This window comes from Nymphalis io, chromosome 23 (assembly GCF_905147045.1).
Source record: "Nymphalis io chromosome 23, ilAglIoxx1.1, whole genome shotgun sequence".
Lineage (NCBI taxonomy): Eukaryota > Metazoa > Arthropoda > Insecta > Lepidoptera > Nymphalidae > Nymphalis > Nymphalis io.
The window spans coordinates 8,555,497-8,567,396 of record NC_065910.1 but is presented as its reverse complement, the minus strand read 5'-3'; the positions used below and the strand labels follow the sequence as shown (position 1 = coordinate 8,567,396).

The 11,900-nt window shown below is 34.5% G+C and overlaps 1 protein-coding gene across 1 annotated transcript; it reads left to right on the top strand.

Annotated features, from left to right (window-relative positions):
• LOC126777539 (CLIP domain-containing serine protease HP8-like) lies at positions 1 to 5,909 on the top strand. The gene is made up of 7 exons (XM_050500587.1): positions 1 to 275; positions 1,188 to 1,363; positions 2,147 to 2,375; positions 2,598 to 2,707; positions 3,203 to 3,370; positions 5,236 to 5,392; positions 5,649 to 5,909. The coding sequence occupies exons 1-7, from the start codon at positions 32 to 34 to the stop codon at positions 5,876 to 5,878; spliced, it is 1,314 nt and encodes a 437-aa protein (XP_050356544.1). The 5' UTR covers positions 1 to 31; the 3' UTR covers positions 5,879 to 5,909.
• The last annotated feature ends 5,991 nt before the right edge of the window (positions 5,910 to 11,900 follow it).

Below are 11,900 nucleotides of genomic sequence, written 5' to 3'. Positions count from 1 at the left end.
AATTTTATGTTAGTGTTAAAATTAAAATAAAATGTTGACATTTAACTTAAAACTGTTAATTATCATGATCGTGTTACGTTTAAACGAAGTAAATAACACACAGAGTCACGGAGTTCCGCAATTGGAAGAATATTTTTGTAAGAACAATAGAAGAATTGTATCAACATCTCACCTCGGATTTAACAATGGCTACAAAGTCATTATTAATAAAAAATTAAATTCTACAACTGAAATAAAAGTAAAGTTGGACTCTGGTGGAACAATCTCTTTCGTAAGTACGTAAAATTATTATATTTTAAATTAAAAAGCTAGTAACAGCTTGTAAATACCACTTCTGAGCAACCGCTTCCTCTACTTTTGAGGCGAAATCATGGGGCTTTTTTTATCATGCAGCTCCAATGCGGGTTGATACGTGTGGCAAAATTTCAACTAAAGCATGCAGTTTAAAATCGTGATGACCGATTGGTTATTCGACGATAGTCTTAACCGATTATTCAATATTCAAGCCCGGGAAAGCACTACTGAATGTTCATGTGCTTAATTTGTGCTGAAGAAAAACATTGTAAAGAAACACCTAAATCTTAAAAGTGGAATGCGGTGACCCAAACCATAAATATAGCATAACCAATAACGTCAGTGAATTTACTGAATTTTTACCAAATCAAAATCAATGATTTAACAAATAACTCATGCTTAAATAAGCTTTTATAATATTAACGCCTTTGAAGGTCATCATAACAAATAACGTTATTAACAAAACATGTTTTAAGGCGACTGTAGCTAAGCAGGAAACTTGAACTCTTGTGAACGTGAAACATCAATTTTTTATATTAATATTTTCCAGTTTGAAAGATCTACTGTAATTAACAAAACATAACATAATATGCTATGTTTTGTTAACTATCCCAACCTATCAACTTGCAATATAAATAATTATTATTTAAAAATTTATATATACTTGTATGTATGTTTTGTCATTTTTTTAAAGCAATTAATTACTATTATAGTTCATCATATACTAGTTTTAAGTCACAGGCTTGCGCGCGTATAAGGTGGAGTCAGATTCCCTTTATCTATTCCTGTACCACTGATAAGCTAATATGTGAAATGTATAAAACAAACAAACTCACCTTCCCGTTTATAATAGTTATTTGACATGCAATATATTTGATAATCTTTAATTGCAGGTAAAGCAAGATTCACGGGAGACAAAGATCTTATCAATAATATATTTAATTTTATATTACTCGAAGATTCCAGTAATTTTACTTTCATTGTTAATGGCAAGTTGCGGCCTCATCATCCACCTTACGTAATAAGTTTGAAAATCAACGGTAAAGAAAATTGTTTTAATCCTAACAGGGTATGTCATTATTTATTAATGATAAATCGTATCGTCTTAAAACTGCTTTCCATATATGTAATAATTAGATAAACGCCTAGACTCCAGCTTTCTACATTTGGCTGGATCCAGACAAAACCGGATTAAACTGGTTTTTATTTTACAAAATAAACAATTTTATTCTATTCAGTGTATTATCACTCATATAATTCGATGTGACGTTAATCCGATACGACCGGAAAACCAAAGGCTAAATACACTGCCAATTTTAAATTCTAAGGTGCCGATGAGAATTTATTGTCAAAAAATACTTTGTTTTTATTGACTTGACCTGACAATAGAACTAAAAATCTCAAGATCTGTATCCTTATAAGCTATCCATTAAGTTTTTTTTTTTTTTTTATAGAATAGGAAGGTGGACGAGCATATGGGCCACCTGATGGTAAGTGGTCACGAAACGCTCTTAGACATTGGCATTGTAAGAAATGTCAACCATCGCTTATAGCCAATGCGCCACCAACCTTGGGAACTAAGATTTTATGTCCCTTGTGCCTGTAATTACACTGGCTCACTCACCCTTCAAACCGGAACACAACAATATCAAGTATTGCTGTTTTGCGGTAGAATATCTGATGAGTGGGTGGTACCTACCCAGACGAGCTTGCACAAAGCCCTACCACCAGTAGTTGAATTTATGGTTCAGTTTACTGACATTAAAGTTTACGCTTATCAAAGTTGAGATTATCCTAAAATAAAACAGTATCAAATTGAGAGACTAACTAATATGAAATTTATTTATTCTAGTCATACTTCGAAAAGTACCATCTGGGTACAGAACCATTTTGGTCTAAAGCGCCTGACAAATTCTGTGGAAGACGTAGAATTAATACAAAGTATACAGAACTACTAGTTAGTGGATCCGCATCAAAATCTGGTGAATGGCCTTGGCATGTTGCAATATACCAACTCAAGAAGGGTACTCTTGAATACATATGTGGTGGAACCCTTATTTCAAAATTTACTGTTTTAACAGGTAACATCTAAACAGATTAATATTATGTATAAATCACTCTTATTCACCAATTATCAAGAATGGTAAATAAAATTAAAATTAATGTAAAACTATTACCATTTAATACGAAAAACCTTGTCTTTTCTTTTGACGCCAACGGAGACAATATCATTGACAATACCATTAGTCCAAAATCCAATTTTATCAGTGACATTGTGAAATTTTTGGGTTCCTCCATCACAGCTGCTCATTGTGCAACATTCAAGGGAGATGCCATGAATCCAGAGATACTTGGAATAATACTCGGGAAATATAGTCTTCTTGGAAATGAATTGACTACTCAAGATAAAGAGGTATACTATCACGTAGTTTTCTTAATGATAAATTATAATTAATTACCAAACAAAACACGACACCGGGAACGAGACAGTTGGGTTTTATGTGAACAATTAATCAAATCCTCTTTTTTATTTTTGTTTATTTATTTATTTGATAATCTAACAGTTAACATACATACCTCATTATATAATATGTAACTAAAACGTAGATATCCCACTGCCGGACCAAGGTCTTCTCTCTATTTGGTAAAATACAATTGGCACATTGTCCCTTCCATTAGGTTCCCTCACGATGAAATATAAACACGAATTATTAAGCACATGAAAATCTTCGATTTAGAAGGTTTTCTAACAAATAGGCCATCTCGGCTCTTAATTAAATTACTCTCATATGTAATGAATTTATTTCATTGTGCCTTTCATTTAATACATTGCACAAAACCAAAAAAACGTTATTCCCATCACGACACCTCATGTTGTTTTTAATTCTTCGGTTGTTTTATGATTCAGGTGCACCAAGTTATTGTTCACGATGAATATGAACACCAAACACTTAACAACGATATTGCGTTACTAAAATTACGTACTGAGGCGGCCTTTAATAATTATGTTCAACCAGCTTGCTTGTGGCTTGATAAAGCTTACGACCAAATGGAATCGTATAGCATTTTTGGAACGGTGAGGCTTACTTTAAAATACTTTATTGTACACCAAGTAAAAATAGAAAATACATTTAGTATCGGGTACAAGCGCCTGAACTAGGTCGCTAGTCTCTGCCGATGACGTTATACAATTTTAAAAGTGACATGCTGAAATATATTACACCATAATATAAGAAGAATAGTCTATTGTCGGTAGTAGAGTATTTATGATAACGAAACTTTTTTCCATCTACCGACTTATTCACAATTTACTATATGTAAATGCGAATTTCTTTACATTTTTCATGATATTTAATGAAAATAGAAAGTTTTTTATTATTATATACCATTTATGTTCTTGTATAAATTTATGAATACTTTATAAATATATGGTTCTTTTGATTTTGTAATTTTATGTTTTTTCTGTGTGCTTATGAAACATTAGTTAACAAAATTTATATCAAAATTTCCAAAAAAATTTTTGATATATTTATAGTCTATTTTTAAGCCATGATGTGAATATTTATTTATTCGTGATTGTTAAGTGGATAAATATCAAGAGTCTTATTTATTTGTTTATATAATATGCGTGCGACATTATACAATAATAATAATTTCCTGGGACATTTTTCACACACGGCCATCTGACCCCAAATTAAGCTTGTACAAAGCTTGTGCTATGGAAACCAGACAACTGATATACTACATATCGTCTCGGTCGTTTACTTCATTGCTGAAGGTCGTGTCCACTCTGATCTAGGATCTGGGTCCCGATCTCTGTGAATTTTCTCCAGTCTTTCCTATCCTCAGCTTTCCTCAGGGCTGTGGTCACTTGGAGACCAGTGAGGTTGGTAATTTGGTCCGACCACCGTGTGGCGCAGCGGCCACTTGGCCGTTTCCCTTCTACTTTGCCAAACACCATCAGCTTGTCTAGGCCGTCACGCTGCCTTCGCCCTATATGACCAAAAAACGAAGGACACGCTGGTAGCAAATACTTGACTGTCTCGTTTTTATGTGCAGTTGTTGCAGGATCGAGACATTGGTTCTCTTGGCCGTCCACGGTATACGCAGCATTCTTCGCCAGCACCACATCTCGAACGCGTCGATCTTGTTCTTCTCCAGTAAGAGAATTGTACAGGATTCCGAGCCATAAAGAAAGATGGAGAATATCAGTCTGAACGAGCCGTTTTTTCGTTTTATTCGATATTTTCCTATTCTGCCATTGCAGACTTGGCCATTTGAGATCGTCACCGAATCTCCTTTTCACAGCCTCCTTCGCCGGCCTCCTGCGGTCAGTAGTGAGCCGAGATACAAAAACGCAGAGACAAATACAAGGTCACTTAGTTATACGGTTCGTATTAGTGCACTAGCCCTATCTACTATTAAAACTTTAGTCTTTGCTCTATTGACTGTTAGACCAACCTGCTCGCTTTTATTTTGGACTCTTCTGAAGAGTTCGCCAAGTTCTTCTTCGGATGACACGATTAGAGCGGTATCATCTGAATACCGAATGTTGCTAATCTTCGTCCCACCTATCGAGATACCGCTCTGCCAGTCATCTAAAGCCTTCTCATGATGAACTCCCCGTAGATGCTAAAAAGGATGGTGGATAGGATGCAGCTTTGCCGTACCCCTTTTTCTGACTTGAAAGGTCCCGATATACATAAATACATACTTGTATAGATAACATTGAATATACAACATTGAAATTTAGTAATACATTTTGGTAATATTTAGTAATCGTTTAACAAACTTTCTCTTTTCGTTTGTTTTGCGTTTGAACTAAATGGAAGTTATTTATGACATACATATGTAGCTTAACTTAAAATATGTAATTAACTTAACTGCAGTTTACCTGGTTTTGCATCAGACTTATCAATATCTTAAAATTTACGTGAACAGGTTGTGGGATGGGGTATCGACCAGTCGGATAATCTATCAAAAAAACTTCAAGAAGCAACCATGCCTTCAGTTCCTGAAATAGATTGTATTCGATATAATCCTGTTTTCTACAGCAATATTCTCAACGGTAAAAAATTCTGTGCCGGGTACAACAATGGTAAGATTTAGCATAAAAATAGAAAACTTATAATCAAAAGTAAAAATAAAATAATACAACCCCAGAACCACTTTTTTTTTTCTTTTTTGAGTCTGAAAACCTGAAGATGGTTATTGTTACTTTGCAGATTTTTGAAATAAGATTATAATGTATAGGATTATAAATAAGTATTTTACAATTAATGAACAAGTTAAATTAAATTTACTTGGAAATGTATAAGTTTAATGAAGACGAATAATTATCGTAATGTTTCTAGGTACGTCAGCATGTAATGGAGACAGTGGCGGTGGTTTTCACGTCTTTGTCCGTGACGCAAAAACACCTGCCTCACAATACTTGACAACTGAAATTCCTGGAGCTTGGTATGTTAAAGGAATCGTATCTGTCAGTTTGGCTCGACAAGATGACTCAATTTGTGATCCACAAGCATACGCCGTGTTTACTGACGTTGCAAAGTACCGAGACTGGATTCTTAGTAATATGTAGTTAATTAATGTTTTTTTGATAAAAATAATTAATTTTATAAATAAAGTATATTTCAAATTAGACGCAGTTTGCTTGTGCGTGTTTTTATATGATTCCTTTATTAGGGTTCCGTTCCGACATTGGTATTGTAAGAAATGTTAACCATCGCTTACATCACCAATGTGCCACCAACCTTGGGAATTAAGATTTTATGTCCCTTGTGCCTGTATTACACTGGTTCACTCACCCTTCAAACCGGAACACAACAATACCAATTTTCGACAGAAAAACCCAATAACTTTTTATTGGCCCGACCTGAGATTTGAACCCAGGACCTCTGGATCTTCTGCGTTACATCTAGCCACTAGACCAATGAGGCAGTCAAAACTAAATATTTAAAATAACTATTTACCGTGTATACGCGCAAGGAACAGCTTAGTTGTCACAGTTTTTTTTCACAGGAGCATTGTCAATGAGATTACATACATACATACATCATCAACCCTTCATCGTCCACTGCTCCACATAGGCCTCTCCAATGGCACGCCACTGAGTACGATCCTCAACTCTCAATATCCATCCGCTGCCAGCCACTTTGCGAATAGAGTGACAATGAGAGTGTTATTTAATATTTCTTAAATGTCTACCCGATAAAGTTCATTAGATACTTATAACATAAAACTATTGGTTTATATGATAAACATTTAAATACAAAACATCTAAATACATAATATATTGATATGTGTGCCGTGATATGAATCGACAATAATGATTGAAGACGTCGGAATTATACTTGTTATCCTTCTTCAAGGTGTATTAACATTTTACAAATAAATAAAAATGCATAAAATGAATTACTCCACAACCGGTTCTACATTATTTTCCTTATTACTTTATTTGTGAAGGATATTCTCTAACAATCATTAAAGTTTGGGTAGGTTTAATATGTGTCGTGATTCTGGCTTAATATGTGTTGGGCTCACTCAATATCAAAATATACTTCGTTCATGAAAGCTGTTATAACTTATGAATCGTCAATTAAATCTAATAAGCACATTGATAAAGCTGAGATGGCCCAGTGGTAAGAACGCGTGAATCTTAATCGGTGATCGTGGGTTCAAGCCCGGAGAAGCACCACTGAATTTTCACGTGCTTAATTTGTGATTATAATTCATCTCGTGCTATACGGTGAAGGAAAACATCGTGAAGAAACCTGCATGTGTCTAATTTCACTGTGTATTCCACCAACCCGCATTGGAGCAGCGTGGGGGAATAAGCTCCATACCTTCTCCTCAAAAAGGGAGAGGAAGCCTTAGCCCAGCTGTGGGACATTCACAGGCTGTTACTGTATTGATAATATTATATCTCCAGGGTCTATACATATATATTTTACTGGTGGTAGGGCTTTTTTTTTTTATAGAATAGGAAGGTGGACGAGCATATGGGCCACCTGATGGTAAGTGGTCACCAAACGCCCTTAGACATTGGCATTCTAAGAAATGTCAACCATCGCTTATAGCCAATGCGCCACCAACCTTGGGAACTAAGATTTTATGTCCCTTGTGCCTGTAATTACACTGGCTCACTCACCCTTCAAACCGGAACACAACAATATCAAGTATTGCTGTTTTGCGGTAGAATATCTGATGAGTGGATGGTACCTACCCAGACGAGCTTGCACAAAGCCCTACCACCAGCTTACCACAGGTGGCCCATCAGGTGGCCCATATGCTCGTCCGCCTACCTATACTATAAAAAATAAACAAAACAATAAAGAGGGGTCACACTAAAGATTAAAAAAATCCCTATTCTGACGAATAAACAACTAATTTGAAGTTGTTGTATAATATACTAACTACCCATCCCGGCTTTAGAATATGGGCCTACGTATAACATTTATACTCATATAACTTTATTGGTTTATGCGGCGGACACTAGTAAAGCTCCCAGTTGGCATGGATTTTTACATCTTCAGCAGTCATTCAATAAGCATCGTCATATTTTAGTTATTTTACACAAAACCTTAGGGAATTATACATCCAAACACTTATGTATATACCATTAGATAACCTTAGTTATACAGATATTATAGTAAAATATAATAACCCTATACTTGCCTTTGAAATTTTTTGTACAGAATGTAATTTTTTATGTTTCAATTTTTACTATCTAAGCTCTGTAAGTTTGATTTTTATTGAAAAAGCTGAAATTTAAGTCTATACTCAAATAAATGAAGGTTAAAATAATAGCTTTCAAATTTTTCCCCCGACTATAATATAAAAAAGGCAAAAGAAGCTATGCACGTAATTGCTATAAAAATTTTATCAGGCGTTTAAAGTAAATATGGAAATAATAATTATTATATCCGTAACCGTAACCGTAACAGCCTGTGAATGTCCCACTGCTGGGCTAAGGGCCTCCTCTCCTCTTTTTGAGGAGAAGGTTTGGAGCTTATTCCACCACGCTGCTCCAATGCGGGTTGGTAGAATTCACATGTGGCAGAATTTCAGTGAAATTAGACACATGCAGGTTTCCTCACGATGTTTTCCTTCACCGTAAAGCACGAGATGAATTATAATCACAAATTAAGCACATGAAAATTCAGTGGTGCTTGCCCGGGTTTGAACCCACGATCATCGGTTAAGATTCACGCGTTCTTACCACAGGGCCGTCTCGGCTTCAAATTTAATTATTATATGATAAATACAAATTTAAATTTACTTATTTACAGTTAATTACACTTGATACTAACTTATTGATAGTTAAAGGAAAAAATGTGATAGTAGAATTTGATAATTGGCAAAAGAAAATCGATGTAATGTTTCAGCCTGGAGATGAACATTTTTGTTATTTATTTATTTAATATTTTTTATACGCTACAGTAAAATTAATATAAAAATATCAAAGATAACTGTATAAAAATATAAGCGCTTGAAGAGATTTGTTCCAGCACACCCAAGAAGGAATATAATACATCCTATTATATTGGTATATATATGTATGTACATAAATACTATAAACTTTTACCATAAATTATACATACTTACGTCATAAACTAACTTATCATATGATAAAAAATTTAAGATGCCGTTAATCTCCCACTGCTGGTTTAGGTCCTGCTATGCTCTTAGAATGGCTGCAACTTATTCTGCTACGCGGTTCCAATGTGGTTTGGTATATAAAAATATAGCAAAATTACACTCACCATGGTGCTTGCCTAGAAAACTAAGGCGCACTCTCTATTCCCTGACTACTAATCCGATCTAATGATTAAACAAACAGGAACGACGAAATTTCAGCACAATTGTTTTACCTGTGTAATGCTTTGCTTGAATCTGTATATCCTGATAGGTACAACGTTGGTGTCTTCAAATCTAGAGTATACAGGTTTCTTCTAAGCAAGCGTGCTACATCCTAGACCGTGTCGATGCTTAACATCAGGCAAATCAACGGTCAACCGGTGGCCTATTAAGAATTAAAAAAAAACCTGCATTTGCTGACATTAAGATGTAAGAAATACCAGTTTCAAAAATGATATTTTTCTTTTATTCATCAACATCAATATGGCTCGTGATGCTATCTAATTAGTTATTAAGCATTGTGGTTTTTGTTTTTTTTATATCTATTTATATCAATACTGTATGTATTGAAATTTGCACTCTTTAATGGGTTGATAATTAATCTGTACGTCATAAAAGTATCATATTATTGTAATCGTGAATTAACATGATAATAAAAAATATATGATTATAATAATAAGGCCCTCTATAAATAATTTTAACGACTAGAAAATAACATAAGATGTCGTTTTTGAGGTTATCGATATCATGACGCTTCCATTCATAGCTCATAGATGGCGCGGGTTTTTTTCCTTCTTTTTACAATAATAGAAGGAGGAATTAAAATAAGCGAATCTTATATTAACATATTCCACGCACTAAATCATCATCAATTTGTCTCAAAAATCTCAAAATCTACGTAAATCAAGATATAAGACAAACAAAGATAACACAAGGACAACAAACAATCCTGCGGAGATACAATAAAAATTAAAAAAAGCTTATTCCTTGCGAGGTGGTATTAGCTTATTTAAATTTTGAAATACAATCAGTTCTTGATTAATATTATACCTTTATATATAAAATAACACTGCACCATTGATGTGGCGTCTAACCAATATCATATCTTACATTTCTCCAGCGCTTTGGAATCACATATCTAAAAAAATAATTACTTAGTTTCGTATCGTACTCGTACTGCTACATTAGTATTTAAAGCGCTTAGAAAGCGCTTGTCATATGAGTAATCAGCTTCATGCAATTAACCCAATCAGAGTGTCATTAGTGACAAGGTAAATAATATATAGGTTTTTAGATTAGACGACCGTGTCGCGTTTATAGCTAGTATAAATATTATTTAACTTTCCGCGATCTAACCTGCTTTTAGTAATGAAAATGTTTATTATATAATGTATTGGTGAATTATCGCATTGGTCTAGTGGCTTATAAGACCACGGCTTATAAAGGTGCTTTTTCTTTTCGCTGGAAAATCGCGTTTACGTTTTTCCCACACTTGAAGTGGGAGGGTATTTGAGCTCGCCGGTGCTGAGCATGCGTCGGAATACCCACTAAAAACCAGCGGTATCCACGCCGCCTTTTCGATGAACGTCACGGGATCGCTTGCGAGACGGTTGGGCTTAAAAAGGTCCTGACTTAATACTCTGTCTACTTTTATTACAAAATATGACCACTTATCAAGTGGACGAATTGTGCAATTGAGATATACATTACAAAATGCAAGTGTGTGCGAACACAGTCCATTCTTTCTATCACTCTTATAATCCGATAGAACATCAAATCCGACACGGCTAGGAAGTGTACAGACGCTGTACCTACGGCTTAACGTAGTTTCACTTTCAATAAGATAGAACCATAAGTGAGAGTCATCCCTTAATATAACCCTGTGTCTAGCTAAACGTAAAGTCACCACATATCTACAACAGAACTATTTTAACATTGGTTATAGAAATAGAACATTCATTGAAAAAAATTAAGTATTAAATATAATCCGTATAAAAATGTTAACTACTGATTATTATTATTAGCTTTGGCGCACCTTGGGAGAGGCCTATGTTCAGCAATGGACAACGATTGGCTGTTGATTGATTGATTGATAGCCGGTTCTCCTTAGCAGAATATACATTCCGAAATTGTAGTAGTTTTATATTAAATTAATCTTGTTAAATGAGATACGTAAATCCATGCCAATGCCTTCTTTTAATGTATTTTATATGAGAAAGTTACGACAATAGCGTTTAGTGATGCAAAAGTGTAGTATTGGGATAGTTCGTCTAAATTATATTTCCCAAAGGTATTTAGGTCTGAACAGCTAAGGCTAGGAGTCGTGTACGAACTAAGATAACTACGGAACCAATATGGACACTGTAATGAGCACTCGTAGACCTTGTGTGGAATATATTGTTAGAATATGGATTACGTAGAGTCGATATTTTGTTTTTTTTTTTTTTTTTATCATATTTGATGTTGTATAAATTTTTAAATAATAGCACGATTTTTTATTGGCGGTAAGGCTTTCTGCAAGCTCATATGGGCAGGTACCACCCACTTATCAGATATTTTACCGTAAAACAGCAATACTTGGTATTGTTATGTTCCGGTTTGAAGGGTGAGTGAGCCAGTGTATTTACAGGCACAAAGGATAAACGTCTTAGTTCAAAAGGTTGGGGGCTCATTGGCGATGTAAGCGATACCATCAAGTGGCCCATATGCTCGTTCGCCCACATATTCTATAAAAAAATAAAAAAATTATAAGACACTACAGTATGCCGAGACGACAACTGTTATTCCTTGCCTTCCTCACAGTTCAATAATTGTAAATCAAAGTGAAAATATATCTTTTGAAATATATTTTTAAATTTTGTTATAGGTTTTGTTTATTTTTATAGAATCGAATACCTTACCCCAGGTAAGATCGAAAGATCCAGACATCAATGGCATCAATGACATCAAAGCCTTGCTGATCC

Excerpts from the sequence above, each read along its gene's own strand:
- LOC126777539 (XM_050500587.1), top strand. The coding sequence starts at position 32 with ATGTTGACATTTAACTTAAAACTGTTAATTATCATGATCGTGTTACGT. Across the intron at positions 276-1,187 it reads TGGAACAATCTCTTTCGTAA|GTAAAGCAAGATTCACGGGA; the intron begins GTACGTAAAATT and ends CTTTAATTGCAG. Across the intron at positions 2,708-3,202 it reads TGACTACTCAAGATAAAGAG|GTGCACCAAGTTATTGTTCA; the intron begins GTATACTATCAC and ends TTTATGATTCAG.